This window comes from Musca autumnalis, unplaced genomic scaffold, assembly GCF_047663935.1.
Source record: "Musca autumnalis isolate F117 unplaced genomic scaffold, ASM4766393v1 scaffold_1, whole genome shotgun sequence".
Taxonomy (NCBI): Eukaryota; Metazoa; Arthropoda; class Insecta; order Diptera; family Muscidae; genus Musca; species Musca autumnalis.
Window position 1 is genome coordinate 302,867,820 of NW_027411644.1, and position 20,484 is coordinate 302,888,303.

General features: G+C 37.6%; 2 protein-coding genes across 3 annotated transcripts; one reads left to right on the forward strand and one right to left on the reverse strand.

The window, feature by feature from the left end:
* Positions 1 to 520: 520 nt before the first annotated feature.
* Positions 521 to 8,888, forward strand: Gycalpha99B (guanylate cyclase 1 soluble subunit alpha 2). Of its 2 annotated transcripts, none has more exons than XM_073961999.1 (8): positions 521 to 620; positions 1,416 to 1,703; positions 1,767 to 1,840; positions 6,645 to 6,885; positions 6,948 to 7,317; positions 7,384 to 7,568; positions 7,628 to 8,412; positions 8,478 to 8,888. In XM_073961999.1, exons 2-8 carry the CDS (start codon positions 1,542 to 1,544, stop codon positions 8,680 to 8,682), a joined length of 2,022 nt encoding a protein of 673 aa, XP_073818100.1. In that variant the 5' UTR covers positions 521 to 620; positions 1,416 to 1,541; the 3' UTR covers positions 8,683 to 8,888. The 2 variants fall into 2 exon arrangements, with proteins under 2 accessions (XP_073818100.1, XP_073818101.1); XM_073962000.1 differs by having other exon boundaries at positions 554 to 616.
* Positions 8,841 to 15,464, reverse strand: LOC141389835 (uncharacterized). Its single transcript, XM_073962001.1, has 5 exons — positions 15,198 to 15,464; positions 14,955 to 15,134; positions 14,692 to 14,886; positions 9,307 to 9,483; positions 8,841 to 9,241 (listed from the first exon to the last, which is right to left on the reverse strand). The coding sequence occupies exons 1-5, from the start codon at positions 15,294 to 15,296 to the stop codon at positions 9,029 to 9,031; spliced, it is 864 nt and encodes a 287-aa protein (XP_073818102.1). The 5' UTR covers positions 15,297 to 15,464; the 3' UTR covers positions 8,841 to 9,028.
* Between the last annotated feature and the right edge of the window lie 5,020 nt (positions 15,465 to 20,484).

Here is a 20,484-nt window from a genome sequence, read left to right on the forward strand (position 1 = left end):
GAGTCATCATTACTGAACTCTTTTATAAGTATAGATAACATTTTTGAGATAATCTGGATCATTGATGGCAATGTTCAACGGATGCCGAGCGATGTCAATGCGATGTTGTTTTTGATAAAAATTTAGCATTTTTGGAACAAAATTGGAAGAACACACCAAAACACGACTAACCTTTTTATCTGTCAAAAACAAACTGGGAATCCAAAATGGATGATATTGCCAACATATATAATATACATGTGTACCAGCATGACAGAAAATATGGGAGAATCGAAAATGCGTAACTCACGAAATTTGAAAATAACGGTTATTTTTTATCAGACCTCGTATACATCCTCTTTAGCGATAACGCTGAGGGTATAATAATCTACACAATGTTTCCAACAACATATCAAACATAGTATAATATGTAGCGTATCACGAATACAAGAGAAAAGCTTTGCCTTAAAGCTCTTCATATGGGAGTTTGCGCTCAAAAGTGTATCCTGAAAAATAAAAGCTCTTTACCATCAAAAAACCTACTGACACATTTGGTCAGTTAGCAAATAAGCACACAGTTCCTTTAAAGCTGTACGAGAAACAAGTTTATTTTACAAAAGGCAGGTCCTGAACGAGTGTAGGTGTGTGTTTGTGTGTGCGAATAACAAAAAAATTGCAATAAATTTGCAATTTACCATATAATATCTGAATACAATATAAATATATTATAAACAAATGTGATACATTATTATTAAAACCAAACGAGAAAACCATAAAATCTGTGCTACGGAATACTATAAGAGTATAGAATGCTGTGAAAATAAACAATAAACATTTCAAGTTTTTGAGTTGTAACATATCACCGAAGTTCAAAAAAGGAATTGTGTGTGTATCCTTATTTTTCCTTTTATTACTGTGGCCAGTATACACATGACCCTAATGCATTGAAACATGATTAATATAAATGGCATTTTATTGCAAATAAGGAAATGCCAAATGTCCTTTGTGTTAATGTTGATTTATAATTAGTATTAAATCTTTCAATGTAATCTTATTAGGGGGATTCTATGTAAAAGAGCCTCATTTATAAAGGGCATTAAATGAGTATGTCCAAGTAGTTTCCTTTTTAGATTTAGTGCAAATTTAACATTGAACTTGGAAATGAAATGGAAATTGTATTACAAGAAGAACACAGTTACAAATATGCATATTTCATGGGCACAACCATGCACACCCAATGTACAATTGTGTATATCCTATATATACATATAAATACATACACTTAATGTGTATGCAGTTCGTGTGTATGTGCGTTTTTGCAAACCTTACCAAGTATTCTCCATCGTCTCAGGCACAATTTACCTTTGTTAAAGATTTCCATTTGTTCTTTAGATTAACATTGGTTTTTTATCTTCTTCTTCTTATTTTTATTTTAGTTTCTTCCTTTGCTTGCACCGGTTGTCGTCTGCTTGTCATAGCCATTTTTCTGAGGACCACTTAAAAGCCTCTCATTGTCTGTCTCATTTTGTGTATTGGCTTAAGTGACCCCAGACTGTACGACAATGACTTGTCCTTACTTTCGTCGTGCCGATTCACTGACACGCCAACCATCCGTGGTTACGGAACCTTCAGGCAATTGGACCTTGGAAGATGAGGAACAACCCGGTGATGCTCTAACGCTGACTCATTTGCAAATGGCCATACAGCTGTTGACCGCACCATCGGTAAATTCTATGGAAATACTTTTTAAATTGAATGTTAATAAAATGTTATTGATTTTTTTTCAGAATGAAGATTTAAATACTGCCGTAACAGCACTCATACTAAAATATCGGAAAAACTGGCCAAATATATCGAAGTTGTAAGTAAAATTAGTATGCAGAAATACAAAATGGGAATATAAACAATAATATTACCACGAAATACCTTAACAATTAAAAAAAGTATAAGTCGGCTTTGCCGACAGAGATATACCCTCAGCCTGTGTGAATAGAAACGTCTATCTATTGACAATGCCGAATCTACGGCCCTTTTTGGAAGTATGAACTTGCCGACAAAAAAAGTATATTTGGTTCGAAACTCAGATGTGTTGAGGAAGATGTACTTGAAGGAATAGGCCGGCATAGTCCATTTTGGAAGTGGATCTTATTTTGAGAGTAATTCATTTTGATAGATATTGTGTACATCAGTCATTTCAGTTGGACACCGTATAACTTAGAGCTGTCAGGAAGCATGGTCTTGTCCACGAAAAGTATAATATCGCATAAACAGGATCAGAAAGAGTAGTATCGGCTAGTAGCTAGACTGCATTTAAAAAAAAAAATTGCTTTTGTGGTGGAGGTACCCTTAGCAGAAGACCGATATGAACCATTTCTGTAGTAAAACTGCATTTGGACAAAATATATGGAGATCCAAAGTTTGGACGGTTGCTCCCTTTTTTTAACTTTTTGGGAAGAGGTACCAAAATTGGGAACCGATAGTGTCCATCTTCGAACTAAACTAAGTTTGGGCAAAAAATAGAAGAAATGTATAACCACAGCCACAACTTTCAAAATACCTCAAATCGGGAGATATCGTTCTATGGGTGCTATATGAAGCCTTAAACCTATACCGCCAAATTTCAGGTGGAAAGTTTTATACCCCCAAGGAAGAACTAATACTAAATTTCAGCCATTTCGGAAGGATATTGAGGCCACACCCTTCAAAATACCAGAAATCCGGAGGTACCGTTCTATAAGAAGACGTGGACCTATAAAGATAAATTTCAGGTGGAATGTTTTGTACCCCCAACGAAGACTAAATGCCAAATTTCAGTCACTTCGGTGGTATATTGAGGCCACAACCTTCAAAATACCGAAAATGGCCTGAACCTATGATGGCCTGAACCTATACCGGCAAATTTTAGGTGGAAAGTTTTATACCCCCAAAGAAGACCTAATACCAAATTTCAGCCATTTCGAAGGATATTGAGGCCACAACCTTCAAAATACCATAAATACGGAGGTACCGTTCTATGGGGGCTATAAGAAGACGTGGGTCTATATCGAGAAACTTCAGGTGGAAAGTTCTATACCCCCAACGAAGACTGAATGCCAAATTTCAGTCATTTCGGTGGTATATTGAGCCACACCCTTCAAAATACCGAAAATCGGGAGGTATCGTTTTATGGGGGCTATATGAAGGCCTGAACCTATACCGACAAATTTGAGGTGGAAAATTGAATACCCTAAACGAAGACAAAATAAAAAATGTCAGTCATTTCGATGGGATATTGAGGCCACAACCTTCAAAATACCGAAAATCGGGAGGTATCGTTTAATGGGGGCTATAAGAAGACGTGGGTCTATACCCACAAATTTCAGGTGGAAAGTTGTATACCCTCAACGAAAACAAAATACCAAATTTCAGTCATTTCGGTGGGATATTGAGGCCACAACCTTCAAAATACCGAAAATCGGGAGGTATCGTTCTATTCGTACTATTTGAAGACGTAGACCTATACCGACAAAATTCAGGTGGAAAGTTTTACAACCCCAAGCTAGACCTAATACCAAATTTCAGCCATCTCAGTGTAATGTTGAGGTCACAACCTTCAAAATATCGGAAATCGGGAGGTACCGTTCTATTGGGGCTATATGAAGACGTGGATCTATGAGGATAAATTTCAGGTTTAAAGTTTTATACCCACAACGAAGACTTAATACCAAATTTCAGCCATTTCGGTGGGATATTGAGGCCACAACCTTTAAAATACCGAAAATCGGGAGGTACCATTCTATGGGAACTATATTAAGACGTAGAGCTAGCTATGCGGACAGATTTCAGTTGTAAAGGACGGCATTCTGTTAGGCTTGAATATTTTTCCATTGCGTTGCGCTTATATTCACGGACCTATCCCGTAAATGTGGTGAACAAAATTGCTTTATCTGCACCCTGCCGGCTAGGGTCCTGAATAATTGGCGTACAATTGTCGTCCACACATATAAGTGATTATCCAATTTTATCAAAATTGGCCGGAGGTTAGTCTGTTCAATGTCCGCAAGCAGCGTGGAGTGCTTCACCGTATCAACATCTTGTGATAAGTCGAGCGCCAGCGTAACTGTTCGCATGGCTTGCCACGGACTCGATTAATATGTGTGGAGATAGCGTGCAGCGCTGTTGTCGTGTTGGAACCTACGCTGGTAATCGGCAAAAATATAGATATTTTTGACGCTAGCGGTGAGTAAAGCCTCAAGAGTCGTTACCAAGCATCCCTGCCTGGCTTCAGTAGCGGGATCAATTTTTCATACTTCGGGAACTATGTGTGTCGCTAGCGACAGATTAAGAACTTTGGTGAGATACTCCACTCCCGGCTCATCCAGCTGTTTTAGCATTATCTTAGACATTCTATCAGCGCCCAGCGCTTTGGATGATTTAGCGTTCCTGGTAGCATTCGCAACATCATCTATTGTAAATTGTGGTGGTTGGTCCTCGGCAGAAAATGATATAATGTGACGTAGTACTCTTCGAACTGTCACCCTCGAGTTGTTCGACAAACGACGATTAAAATACCTTGCGCACTTCTTTGGATCAGTCAGCGTAACGTCGGCAAACGTCACTGAGGTCCTATTTTGTTTCTTACCAGGGTTCGAGATTGACTTAACCGTTGCCGATAATTCTCTTATTCTGGTTCCAATATTGTAACTCTTCAGATGTTTAAGTACTATACCCCTCTGGCCATTTCCGAGGACCGAATGCCACGATTCATGATGGGCATTGAAGTTCTACAAGACCTGTCGTTTTTTTTTTGCAGCGGGATGTTTACGTCAACTATACCTCGGCAGTGCAATAGAAAAACAAATCCTCCACCTCCATTTCTGGTGCAATCCTTCCTCAGTACGTTGTATCCATCACAACGCTGTAAGCTGAAGTTGTTGTTGATCTTGGTTTACTGCACCACGGCGGCATTGATATTCTTCCGACTAATAAAATCCCATATTTTCTCGATTTTGAAAAAAGGATGCATTTTCAGGGATTAGAACAGCAACGGCTGGTGCTAGGTGCTGTGGTTGCCATTGCTGTGTGGGGACTGCGCGGAAATCTCGCACTCTGGTGACGACGTGTCACTGGGGACTGTCTTCATGCAGAGCAACGCGTGAGATGCACACAATCCCGGCATCACTTGCATCTCACCGAAGTTTGATTGTGTAGGATGCGGATGTGACAAGCTGAGCACATCCATATTAGTCATGGGATATGGACCAAAAGAATCCGGAGCAGGCATTTCCGGGATATCCTGCTCCTAACACAGAAAAATTATACAATTATAAACATGACCGGATTCCTGGCCAATTCGGTATCGAAGAACCCTCCGCCATGGGATTGTTTTCCCTCTTGTATTTGCCTCAGGTGGTTTAAGCACTTGGTTGTCGTGTTTGGCACCCTCTTTAGCACCAATCCTTCCATCTCTGGTTTTGGTTGCCAATGACTTAGAGCATATATTCCGCCGCGTGGTAATCAAGGGGGGGATCTAATCCTTCCTCAACAAATTTAGTTTGCCACCATTTTAATAGCTTGAGATGTTGCTAATTATACCACCGAGAGCGAGAGCAAAGTTCGCATGAGACTCCAAGTGGGACATTTGGAGTTGATTTAGCCATGTCCGTCCGCCTGTCTGGCTGGAGCGCACGATAACTCTCGAACGGATCAACCGATTCGGTTCAAAATTTGGCTTTCGTAATATTTTGCCCAAGCATACTTTAAGTTCGAAGGTACCTCCCTCACAAAAGTTCAAAAATGCTCGAATATGGACTATATTTGTCCACTACTTCTAGTACCTCCCACTTAAAATGTCTGATAAGATCACTATAAGACCTGCACTGAATCACTTTGATTTTTGTTGAAGCGATTTGCATTCGCTACCTCCATTACGACGGTAAAAGTTTTTTCAGGGGCAACTCCATATTTCTTGGGAAAACAGCCGGAAAGTGTAAAAAACCTTATGTCACCATATGTAGCGGTCACGATAACTCTCGAACTGTTCTACCAATTTGGTCCAACATTTGGTCTTTGTCATATTTTATCCAAACTTAGATTCATGGAGCAATACCGGTCCACAACTTCCGGTACTTGTCCTCAATATTTAAAAAATTTCACTAAAATGCTAAGACGATATCACTTGAATGGGGCAACCAATTTGGTCCAAACTTTGGATCTCCTAATATTTTGTCAACATTTAGTTTAATTTCTAAAATGTACCATATCGGTCATCCCTAAGGGTACCTCCCTCACAAAAGTTCAACATTTGTGTCTTTGTGCAGTTAATTCCTAATCCACATTTTTGTCGGCAAGATCAAATGTCCAAAAAGGGCCACAAAATTCTGAAGAGACCCTAAATACATTCGATTTGTCCGTAGATGAAATTTTCACTTCACATTGGCTGAGGATATATCTCTGCCGACTGACATTTTTTTGACTTTTTGTTTTACCATTTCCTAGTCCTGTTTTGCCATTCTCTTTTTTTCTTTTTATTCTTCGGTCGGGGTTATACATTCAATATCATCTTCGGAGATTGGTTCTGTGGTATCGTCGTATACGTAATGGAGAAGTTATGTTTCCCCTTGATTGGAGCCATTAAACTTATTTCAGGATGTGAAGTAGTAAATATGAAAATTTTCCAATTTCAGGCGAATTGATTTGGAGACCCTGAAGACCTATCCGAATTACGATTATTTAGCTGATATTCAAGAAATTCTCTTGGAAATGGACGAATCAAGCGCAAGTGAAATACTTGTATTGCTAGGTGAAGAGCTGATAACTTCCTGTTGTACGGGAATAATAGAGAGAGCTTTTAGGTGTTTGGGTACTGAACTTCAAGAGTTTTTGGGTTCATTGGATGGTGTCTATGATGTGTTGAAATTTCAAGAGGTAAGCAGGATAGTTTTCCTTTTCAGACACTTAAAAACTGAACATTTATATTTTTATTGCAGGAAGATGATTCCAGTGATACTGGCTTCGTTTGTGCAGGAGATGGTGAATTGATATTTACCTCGGAACGTCCAGTTATTGCATGGCTTCTACTTGGATCGCTCAAAGCTCTCACGCGAATATTATTCAATGTCCAGGTTAATATAAAAATTGAACCTGTTGAGGGTGATAATCGCCGTTATCGTTACCTGTTCTCGTTGGCCAAAGATGGTCATGTTCGTGAGACTCGTGTTGTTAGTAAATCCGTTGAGGGACCAGTACAACGTAGTAATTCGACCCATGCTTCTGATTTGAGCATAAATTCAAGTACATTTTGCAAAGCATTCCCTTGGCATTTCATTATGAATGAGGATTTGGAATTGGTGCAATTGGGTGAGTGACAATTGAAAATATTGAAAATCGACATGCAACTTAGAATTGTGTGTGTTTGTGTTTTAGGACGTGGTTTCAGTAAGTTATATAAACCCTATATGGCTGAATTCGGCTGCCATTCCACCACTTACTTTGATTTTAAACGTCCCAAGGGCTTGACTTTGAAATTTCGGGATATTGTGCGCCGTACTTGTACGCCATTTTTGATTGCATTGAAAAGTCCTCCCGATGTCCAGGAGTTTACAGCCAAGGTAACTTCAAAAATAGAATAATTAAATTATTATTTTTCAATTGTTGTTTCTTCGTTTAGGGCCTTGAGATTAAAGGTCAAATGGTCCATTGTCCTGAATCAAACTCTTTGCTATTTATGGGCTCACCCTTCCTAGATGGCTTGGATGGTTTGACATGCAATGGTCTCTTCATCTCCGATATTCCTTTGCATGATGCCACCCGTGAGGTAATACTGGTGGGCGAACAAGCCAGAGCTCAAGATGGTCTACGTCGTCGCATGGATAAATTAAAGAGTTCCATTGAGGAAGCCAATGCTGCCGTCACCAAGGAACGTAAGAAAAATGTCAGCCTCTTACACTTGATTTTCCCAGCAGAGATTGCCGAACGCCTGTGGTTGGGCGCCAGTATTGATGCCAAAACCTATCCCGATGTTACCATATTGTTTAGTGACATTGTGGGCTTTACAAGCATTTGTTCGAGGGCCACGCCGTTTATGGTCATCAATATGTTGGAGAGTTTGTACAAGGATTTCGATGAGTTTTGTGATATGTTTGATGTCTATAAAGTGGAGACAATTGGAGATGCCTACTGTGTTGCAAGTGGTTTACACAGGGCCTCGATTTATGATGCCCATAAAGTGGCATGGATGGCATTGAAAATGATTGATGCCTGTTCCAAACATATTACCCATGATGGCGAACAAATCAAGATGCGCATTGGCTTGCACACGGGTACGGTTTTGGCTGGTGTGGTGGGCCGTAAGATGCCACGTTATTGTTTGTTTGGTCATAATGTCACCATTGCCAATAAGTTTGAGTCGAGCAGTGAAGCTTGTCGGATTAATGTTAGTCCCACAACTAGAGAGTAAGTAAACAAAAATGGTTTAGTTCCCGCAACAATACTAAAATTATTTACTTACGATTTTTCAGATGGCTCACAAAATATCCAGGTTATGAATTTGATTTGCAAGCCCGTGATCCATCCTTCTTGCCCAAGGAGTTCCATAATGCCGACAACGGTACCTGTTATTTCATGGACAATTATCGCCACTTTTCCATGGATGAAAGTTTACCATTGGATGATCATATTACAGCAGCCATGAAATCCATACAGCTACCAACAACAGAAACTTAAATGGGGGATCCAAGGAGAGAGTTAGCAACGCAGTGTGGGTGTTTGAAATAATGACCATGGACTAAACGAATGTTCTGGCCATATTTAATCAATTTTAATATTTAGTGAGATTGATCGAACAAAACTATTGAACTTAAAAAAACACAAAAACAATGTTGTCTAATTTAACTTAAAATAAAATAGTAATTTATTCCATAAAAACTTAAGAGCAACTGACGAAACATCTGTTCCAAAACTTGCAAGAAACTACTAATTTTTACTACGATAATATTTTCCCTCTATAATAACGAAAACATAAAGTACAAATTAATAGATTTTTGCAGTTCTGGAACAGACATTATGTTCTTTAATACTCTCTTGAGATGTCATCCCTTCTTTGTTCAACAATTTGAAACTCTGGACTAAGTTTTTTTAAGCAAGTCTGCAACTCGAAAACTTCTTCCATTAGATTATTTGGTTGAAATTTTTCATTGGCGTGATGGACACACATTTTTATAACAGTTCTAGTGTCTTCGTTATCCACATTAGCTTCTTGGTAGCTTAAAATTATTTCAGATTCCTGAAATTCAAAAAATATGATTATTAATTTTTGATTTGAATATTATTTCATAGTCCAATCTTTACATCGATTCTTCCATAGGCATCCAAATAGTGATAGTTTTGATAAAGGCATTCCAATTTACTTTTGTAGTGACCCAAAAAACTCACTTCAGCTGATTGGGAATGTTCGGTAACAGTTTCAACACCTTCTTCTATAGAGTCACAGAATTCCGATGCAGATTGTCCAATAGCTTTTGAGGGCTAGAAAAAAAAAAAAACAAGTAATGAGTGTTATGTTTGGCCGGGCAGAAACTTTTTTTATTTTCCACCATGAAATATTCTGAACTTATATGTAAATTAATTTTAACAATTTTATGTGTAGATTTTGTTGAGCCTGAAACCCTATCGTAGCTAATTTGGCCAGCTAAAAACGTGTGGTACTTATAAATGGGGGCCTATACCATAACATAGGCCAATGTCCACACTTTTTAATAGAGAAGTTTTTAACCACTAGGAAACAAAAAAGACCAGAGGACATCTAATCTTGTCTGAATATAAAAACTAGAAAACCTGAAATCGGTGCAACCTTTTTATGGGGCCATACCAAAAAGTTTACCTATGTTGACAATTTTTGTTGGAGGAGTTTTCTGACCATTGACATTGAACCGTTATATGGGAGCTATACCGAAACAAGGACCATTGTCGACAATTTTGTGGTGGAGAAGTTTCGTGACTGCAGAGGACCTCAAATGTCAAATTAGGGGTAATTCAGTCAAAAAATGTTGCTAAAAACCTCAGAATACCGAAAATAGGGAGATACCGTTATATGGGAGCTATACATAAACAGGGACTTATATTAACCATTTTTGGTGGAGAAGTTTCGTGAACGCAAAAAAAATCAAATGTCAAAATGCAGGTATTTCAGCCAAATAATGTAGCTAAAACCCTCATAATACCGAAAATCGGGAGGAACCGTTTTGAGACTATTTTGATAATTTTGAAAAAATGATGTGACCCCAAAGAACCTCATGTTGTAGCAGCATAAATATGTTAATTCGTATATCATTTCAATTATCTGGTTCCTTTGTGTCCATATTGTTTTGTCTGCGTAATTGCATCACTCTTATGTTATTCAAGCCTGCCTGTAAGGTTCGCTGGCCCAGAGCTTATCGTGAGTACCTTTGGACATTTCTCTTTAATTCTCTTAGAATTCTTCATTTCTCCAAGCCTCTCAGCAAGATTATGGAAACGATACTCACGGCGATAACACCCAAGCAGGTACTGCATCGAGAAAATTTTGCTGTGTTGATGCACCTGTAAAATGTTCATCTCCTCATGAAGGTGTTGCACTGGTGTAATGATCAGGGTGACATTGTGACGGCTTTGAATATCTTCTATAGCATAGCACTAAAATAAACATACCATACTGACACAGCATAGCTTACCACAGACCGACTTATTAATCTGTAAGAAATCAACAAAGGTTTCTTTGTCGGTACACTTACTTCTTCTGATTTGCAAATAGTTGCGGCTTGCGCGGATGGCCCAACCATACTATGGGACATTACTGCCAATATCTTTAGGAAGCTAGTGCTCGGAACCAGAATACCTTCGACGAATTTGTTCATTTCAGCCGCCCAGGTGGTGAAAAGTGTGGCAGTATATAGCGGATATTTTCATATTCCTTAGGTGGAAGAACTGCACTAAGTCAGCTATGTAGATATTTAACCTAATACATATGGATGCCATCGACGCCAAGCTCGTATAATAATGTCCATACACTACGATTTCTATTCCGTTTGAAGGGTGTGGAATTACAGAAAGGTAGATATTTAACAGTTCCAGAGGTATGGCCACCTTCCTGAACTCCCAGTAGCACTCTACGGTTCGGCGACTTTTTATTTTTGAATTCTAAAAACAACTAGCTTCCATGCACTCAAACGCGGATGGAGGGAAGACTTATCTGTATCCTCGAACAGATTAACATGAATGACGATATCGAAGGCCTTCGATAATTAAGAGCCACCAATACTGTTTGGTCGCACGACCTGTCGTGTAATGTATATATGTAAAGTATGTCGTGTAATGCTGTTTGTGTAATATACATTTGCCGGAATCCATGCTGATCATGGGGAGGAGTAGTGCCTACAGAACATTCACTACTGGCGTCAGGAGGGAAATATGGCTGGTTTACGATAGATTTAGAACGTTTGTTAAATACTCAACTCCGGGATAATCCAGTTGCTTAAGTAGTCGGGTATGTTCTGAGATACACTTCAACTCTCGTGTAAAATGAGAGGATTTTTTGGACAGCCTTTACGCTTATTTTGCGAGTATTTTATGGACAGATGATGCTCTAATGAATCTTAGCCCCAAGAAATTCGCAAAAACTGGGAGTAAATGGGGCAAACAGAATGCTTGGTGGGGTGTCTCAGAACATACCCGATTACCATTGCGATTTCGTGTCAATCTCTTCTGATGACATCTGCAACATCGCTCATCGATGGGTGGTACAACCTCGACTGAGAGGGCTATTATACGGCGTAACATACTCCTCTTCGCCTTGTCAGTCTCGGCGTACTCCATAAACTGCCGATTGAATTAACACGTGCACCATCTATATTTCTTCTTTACCGAATTCGATAGTAATTTATCCGTTGCCCACAATTTAGTCAATACTGTGCCAATGTTGCATTGCTTCAGGTGGTCCAGTCAGTTTCCCGAGTTGTTGTTCTCGAGTTCTTGGGTCTTCAGGGTTGGTGCGATGATGCTCATTACACTGCTAGTCCAGTCGCATCTTTGTTTATCAGTTATTCGATCAGCAGGTATGAAACGAGCAGCTGCGGCTCTCTGAAGTGATGATTGGCAAATTTTCTGAACCCTTGCCAGTCAGCTTTTCCATAGTTGAGAAAAAATACCGCAGCCCGAGATTATTAAGACGGGTGGTCTTTTAAAATAGACGACGATAGGAACGTGGTCTGAGCCAAGCTAAATGACGAGTTGCTAGGACACGTTACTTATCACACCGGGTACCTTTTTTATAATAAAAATTAGCGTTCAAAGCCAAAACTCATAACTTCAAAGGCAGCGTTTGTCGCGAAGAAAATACATTTCAGCTGCCAAATATCCGCGTAAATGTATAAAACACATTTGCATTTGAAAAACAAAAAGTTCTAGGACAGAGAAGCCATTACATAGTCGATATGCCTGAAGATCTGCTTTACCACCAGTGAAACCAGGTAACGTAATTTGGTGACTATGTGGGTTCGAGTCCTTGGCTTTCCTTTTTCACTTGCAAATAATTTCCGATCATCAAGCTTAACTCTAAACGAGAAAATTAATAATGAGTGAATGTTATTTTAGGCATTAATAGGCAATAGTTCATTCATTCTCACTACAGGAAATCATTTTTGAGAAAAATTTCAAAAAACATAACCCTAGTGTATACATTAAGCACCACTACCTCGGCGGCAGTCCCACACTTTACTGTAACCCGCAGCGTTGCAAGCTAGATGACGGTGAACTTTGTTTCCTGATTCGCGTTTATTTCTCAGAATTTATTGCAGAAACCCTTGAATTGAAAGAATGGTGCTTTTCCGGGGCGCTGATCAACAGTATTGGGTGTAAGATGTTGTGTTTGTTTCTTTTGGAGAGACTGTGCACGCTTTTTTAGCGCAGCAACATAATTCATGTCGCAGTAGTCCTGAAGAAGGATAAGGCCAGAGCACCCCCGGAGGTGCTCTCGCCGTCGTTGACATATGGTGGATGCGGATCTGGCAGTCGAAACAAATTCATGGCCCGTGGTTTTTATTCATACCACACTGACCGAAAGAGCTCGGAGCAGGCATTCTTGGACATATAGCCGCTCCCATGGTGAAAAACAACAATATATGTAAAAGCATATCATATTTATCGCGGAGTTATGTTTTTAACATATTTCAAAAATATGTATCCCTCCCGTTTAAAGTCCCTTGACACATTTATTCGATTTATAAATCTTACATATCGGTTTGTTTAAGACGAGTTCCCACTCCCAAGTCTCTACAAACCAATCTCAACATTTCTCTGATATTTTAATATAAAATATTTATAAATAAAAATCAAATGTCCTTCGTTGGTAATGGCATCAGTTGAGAACGGCTGGACCGATTTAGATATATTTTTTTTTGAAATGTTCGTCACCCCCACTTTTTTAAATGTTCAATTTTTATTTTTTTACAAAAACTACTGAACTGATTTTTTCTGAAATTGTCAGGGAATGTACAGGGATGGCCCCCGGTGAAAATAAGCTACATATTTTGTTGAATTTCGGAAGGGGCGGGGTACTTCCCCTATACCCTATTTTTTAACAATGCTATATTTACAATAATTACGAATGTATCGGTTTGGAAATTTATTTGCGAGACAATTGTCGTTGTGTCTCCGACCCTACCTACTTTTTTAGGACAAAAAGACTTGACCACGTCCATTTTTTTAAATATGTTACATCTAAAAAACTTCTGAACCGATTTTCCTGAAATATTTTCTTGAATTTCGAAGGGGACGGGGTGCTTTCCTTTGCCATATTTTAAAAAAACGCCAATTTTTTATGAATAAAAATCAAATGCAGTCATAACCCAACTTTGGATTTTATGGAAAGAAAATTTCACCACGCCCATTTTTTTTAATTTTCAATTTAATTTTTTTTATGCAAAAACTACTGAACCGATTTTTCTTAAATTGTCAGGGAATGTACAGGGATCCCCCCCAAAAACAGGCTACTTGTTTTATTGAATTCCAGAGGGGGCGGCGTATGTCGCCTATGTGATATTTAAAAAAAACGCTATATTTCCTAAAATTATATCGTTTACAGCAAATATTTTGGGACGCAATGGGGTTATGTGTACCCTAGGGCCTAGGTACATATTTGGAGCCCAAACAACGGACCTCACCCACATTTTTAAATATGACATATCTTGGAAACTTATGACCACGCCCACTGTTTTTAATACATTATTTTTCCAAAACTGCTCAACCAAATTTCATGTATTTTTCACAAAATGTATAAGACTGTCCCGTTTTCCAAAATGCTATATATTTGTAGACGAATTCCGGGGGCCTATTGAAAAACTAAGTCATATAAGTCTGAAGCGGGTGCTTTTATAATTAGATCACTTTAGGATAAAGTCAGGGGACATGGAGGATAATAAATCCTAAACAGCATCAATGGACGAAAAAAACCGACAAAGTCCGTAAGAGAAAACGAAGGTTACAGAAAAAACTTTTGATAAATTAAAAATCTTCCTCGGTTTGACAATGAACCGAAAAAGTATATATATATATATATATATATATATATATATATATATATATATATATATAGCATAAAGTCCATAAAAAGTTGTCATTAAAACTCATTACGACGGGCCAGCAACGCGGACCGGGTTCTGCTGCTACAAAATAAAATATAGAACCGGCAACCGAACTTACCTCTTTAGAACTCCATGTGCTATTCAGGCCAAAGGTAAACTCAAACAGTTCCAGACAATTTGTACGATATTCCATTAGTTTGTGATAGGTATCCTCACATTTACCACTTAGCGGTTCATCGAATTCAAATTTTTCCATACATTTTTCTTCAAATGCCTCATCGATATCATCCCATATGTCCATGAATTTTGCGCTCTAGAACACAATGCATATGCAGTTCAATTAATTTACAAACTTCAAAACCTGTAAACACCACCACTTACATCCAAACCGCGTGTCACCAAATTCATCAATCCCATTTTATATAGCCAACACTGTAAGAAACATTGTGTTTCATGGGTGCTGGTAAAGTTAACAGAATCCGCCAGCGGGTATTGCTGTAAACAGCGCAGACGAGCAAAACGTTTAAGCGATTCGGGCAAACTAAAATCTCCACTTGGGGTCTATAATTAGGAAGAAAATTTGTATTCACTTTTTGTTTTGGAAAAATATGGAAACATTCTTACCAATAACTGTTCATAATCCGTATCTGCATTTGAGATTTTCAAGCTTGTGAATATTATAATTATTTTCAAATTTAAAAATATTATTTTATTCAATTTCATTTTATTTTATATTTATAACAATAAAGGGCACTCCCTTCCCGATAAAAAGTTTATCTAACAATAATTTTACTAACATTCTTCAACAACCTCCACTTCCAACGCATTCGACGCCAAACATTATTTTTAAATGCAAAGTTTTGTTCAACAATTGTTACGAAGTACTGGGTCAACTTTATTTTTCTGATAAGAACTCTCCGACAAGACCAAAGAGTTCTTCTACTGGCTTTTCATGTGAAGAGCATAAATACAGGAGAGCCCGAAACAACTAATATTGAATTGATATTGTTATCAAATGATAACTTGAGTTGTTATTATTTTTTTCGTGTAATAAATTCATTACGCCGGGAATACACACAGTGGTTATGTAGTCTAAAAAGGTAAATAATAAAACTGTATTTATGAATGAATCCAAGCCATTTATATATTTGCAAGAAATATGAATTACGAGGATAAGGCATAAGTACACAATTTGCGGACTGCTAATTTTTGAAAAAAAAATCTTTAAAATTCCACTTTTTGTGGTCTGATAATTTAACAAAAAATATTCTTTGATATACCCACGTTTTGTAGTCATTTAGACGCAGAAAAAATCTTTAAAAAATAAATGTATATTTCTTGTATTTTACGTCACGTAATGGAGTTAAAATTATTTTATCCAGTGCATTTAAATATTGCTTGATTTTTGTTGACTTAATTTCTGTATAGGTATCTCCCATTTGTAAACAAAAATAATTTACCCACCATAGTTTTTAGTTTTAACGCCATTGTTTGATTAGGGAATACCTATGTACATATGAATAATACACAAACATTACTACATACAGTCTGTCGCAAAAGTTAGTGTTTATCTCGAAAACAGTTTGGACAAAATCCCACAACAAAAAAAGAGCGGCAACCGGGGAGCAAAACTGGAGCCAACGAAGATAGGAAAAAAGGCACAACACTTGCAAAAGAAATAGTGACAAAACGAAAACACTTTTTATTTACCGAACTATATCGGGTGTAAATAGAAACACTTTCCTTTTATTACTATAGAAAATCCACAAGTTAATCGGAAAATGTTTATTTATATAAAACTCAAAATTATTTTAAATTAATCGAATTATTAATTAACAAAAATGTTCCAATATTTAAATTCAATTTATTAATGCAATAGCGCCAAAAACAACTACGCGCTCGAACAACGAAATTCAACTTCAAGTATAACAATATAAAGCAACAATGTATCCAAATCCGCTCACAAATATGCCGGCGAGTGACATCTCATTTAAGGTTGCCATATTAAAACATAGACTTCATCACAAAGTTACCAGATCGGTTTCGCCGCCCCTTATTCAGAATTAACGGCGTTTCACGAACGTGAACATCCCGGCCTCCGTTCAGTCTTTCGGAATCACAAGTTCTGAAAAGACTAGAACAAAAAACAAAAGAAATTAAAACAAATAATGTGGCTCCTCGCCACGATTACCAAAACACCCAGCGACCAACAACACATAGGATTCCGTTCTCGGGCTCAATGCAATCTTCTAGGTCTGTTATCATCCAATTGTCTCCTGACAGCGGGTCCATTGATTGGTAACATAAAACTCGTCTCGTCCTTAGAAGACTCCCTTCTGCAAGGTGCAGTTCCATTCATCTCTACGGCTTCAGGAAAATTCGGTCGCATTCTATATACGGACATGGATGAACGAGTTCCATTTTTAGCAGATCCATTGGACGACCTAGGTCCACCTTTGGCTTTCCCATTGGACGAACTAGGTCCATTTTGAGATAAAATATTCGAATAATTATTCGATGTAACTTTGGAGGATCGAGGTCCATTATCTACAAAGGGTTTGGACGAACGAGGTCCTTGCCTGGAATATGAATGGGACGAACTGGGTCCTTTCATTGGTTGCGGTACGGACGAACTAGGTCCATTTCCCTTTAAATGCGAAACTAGATCAACTGATCGTAAATTTGGAAACCTTATACAACTTTCTTCTTCACAACTATATGTTAGTGGACTGTATTTGCGAATTTGAGGTAGATCATTATCTACCAAAGTGCAACATGACAGAAGCGAATTCGACTCAGCAATTGGTCCCGTTAGGACCCAACCAAAAATAGTTTCTTGGGCCACCAGTGACTCTAAAACATTTCTTTTAACACCATCCAATAAAATTTGAGGATATATATCGCCCCCAATCAAGATATCGATGTCACTACTTCTCCCAAACTTTGGGTCTGCCAATGGAACATTACTCAATGATAATGAATCTGGTACGGCAATAGAATACCTTGGCAGCTTATCAGACAAATATGGCACAACTAAGCCAGAAACTCGAATTGCAACATTATCAAGATGTGGAGATTTTAAAACGAATTTACATTGCTTCACCGATGACCCAGCAGAAGCATTATTTAAACCTGAAATCCTTGAATTTATTTTTTCAACTGGCAAGTTCAGTTTTCGCTGCAACCTCTCCGAAATAAAAGTTGCTTGAGACCCAGAGTCGATCAATGCTCTAGCCGAAAATAAAACACCATTAACGTCAATATTTACAATGGCAGTTCCCAATAAAACCTGACTCAGAGTATTGGCAAAGCAATTCTGTATACTCGCCTGTTGGCTGGTACTTGGCCTAACATCCACATTGTCATTGGAATCCGAATTCGACTGTGATTCCCGATGCAACATAGTGTGATGTTTCCCATGACATTTGGAACAACTGGAACTACTCATACAATCCTTCAATAAATGGTTATTGCCAAAGCATCGTATACATAAACTGTTCCTTTTAACAGCACTAAACTTCTCTTTCTGCTTCATTTTTAAAAATGTTGGACAGTATTTCAAAATATGATTTTCCGAACAAACAAAACAAGTCATTTTGTTCAGCTTCGACCCATAATGCTTCAATTTCATGCTTGAAGAAGCTACTTCTTCAAAATCATCATTTACTGAGCACACTGTATTTGTCAAATCATATACGGTTTCCAACGACTGAAACCTGGCAGTTAAAAAGCTATCCAAATCTGACCATTTAGAGATGTCAGTCTTATTACTCACTGTTTGCTCCCATAACGATAATGTATTGGCAGGCAACTTAGTGGAACAAAGAAAAACAAAAATAGGATCCCAATTATCAACATTTATTTCATGTAACTTAAGGGATGTTATACAATTATTGATATCCCTTTGGAGACGCTTAATCTCACAAGCCGACTCGTTCCTTACTGCCACCAGATTAAAAAGGATCTTCAGCTGACTATTCACCAAAATTCGCTTGTTCTCATACCTGTCTTTGAGGTTCGCCCAAGCACTTTGGAAACCATCATTGGTCAGTGGAGATTTTTTCACTATTTCTAAGGCTTCACCCTGCGTACTTTGCCGCAAATAAAATAACTTTTCGACTGGCGTGATAGACCTACAATCGATGTACACAGCGGTGAACATGTCCCTAAAGGACGGCCAAGAGAGATAGTCACCATAGAAAATCTCTGTAGTACACGGCGGTAATCGCAAACGGTGATCTGGTATTCTGCTTTCAAATGGACCTTGTGCCTGGTTAGTATTAGGCATTGTCGAGGTCAGAACAGATTGGTTTAAAAATGTATGAGACAACTCGCCCATTTGAGCTGCGCAAACAATGTAAGCTTCCCTACATTGCTTAAAAAGTGATGATGCCTCTATTTCCTCAATAGTTCCATCACACTCAACACAAAACTGCTCATAAGCAGCTCTAACTTTGCTCCAAAGCCCCTTAAACTCTTCTTGTCGAAGTTCTACAGTGAATATTGTATGTTCACTAGAGGGAATGGCAAAATACTCCTTTTCAAAATCTAAAAAAAGAGCGGCAAGCTTTTTGAATTTCAAGTATATCTTTGACTGCGACATTTTTTCTCAATGAGTTGAAAACTGCGACCATAAAATAAACAAATATACGTCCGTCGTTTTTCAATCCAAAATATTCGTTAAGTATTTACCAACAACACTAGCGATTACTGTTAGGAATTATTTTTATTTTGCGTTTTCCACAATTTTGCTTGCTCACTTTTTAAAAAATATTTGAATTTAATAAAATATTAAAAATGATTTGCAAAAAATAATAAGGAGGAAAACGAAAAGATGAGCAAAACACACAAGCAACTAACAAGAAGGAGACCAACGTTAGTTGTAAGTGTTTATCTGTTAACAGCAAAAACCCAATTGGTAACAACAAAACGCGATTTTAACCAAAAAAGAAAACGCGAACGCAAAAATGGCAATCAAAAATAACAATTTAAATTAATATTTGCACTCCAAAAAGTTATAATCCGCGGAGGAAATATGACAAATCTTCTGATTATAAGTCTCCTGTTTGACTTGTCAAGGTAGGATGAGCGAAAATATATGCAAATAAAAATATTCAAAACACCTGTAGTTTTGATATTGCACGAAAACAATTTTATTCCCCTTTCTGAGTTCCAAATTCCACAAAAAGAAATACAAACAGATATTTCAACAAAATAAAGTTTATTTGCCTCAAAATATCAAAAATGTCAAAAAGACAAAATTGTCAAAAACCAAAGACAACCGAAATTTGCATTTTGAACAACCAGATATAAAATACTCTTAAGCAAAGGATGAGTCACCTCTCTATGACAAGTCTCTTTTCACTTATAGTACACCTGTCGTACTCAAAACTATGGGCAGCAACAAGAAAAACCCAAACAAATGTCCATGTATTTTCATAAAAATTAACTTTCATAAGAACAAGCGACACAACTAATGTTCTCTTTAGAAAATAATATTTTTTTATCAAAAAAGCTTCACAAATACAAAATTCGAAAGAGTTGCACGACCCACCTTTTTATTGCAAGTCTCTTTTTTGTTATGTATCAACATATGTGGAGCTAAAAGAGTATCAAATATTATTTTTTGCAATGAGTTTTCTATATTTCACCAAAGCAATTTAATTTGTGTAAAAAATTCAATTTTTTTTTCAATACAGTCGATTTAAACAATAAGCCGTAAAGATTTTTTCCACAAAATGTTCTTAAAATCACTTGTCTGTCCACTACAACAACAATATTCGCAGTAGAAAGGGACACAACAAAACCTTGCAAAAAATGAATATCCACTTTATTAATTTGCACTGAATAGTAATCACAGCGAAAAAATATAGCTATAATATCACTAAGTAAATTATATTATTTTTTATTT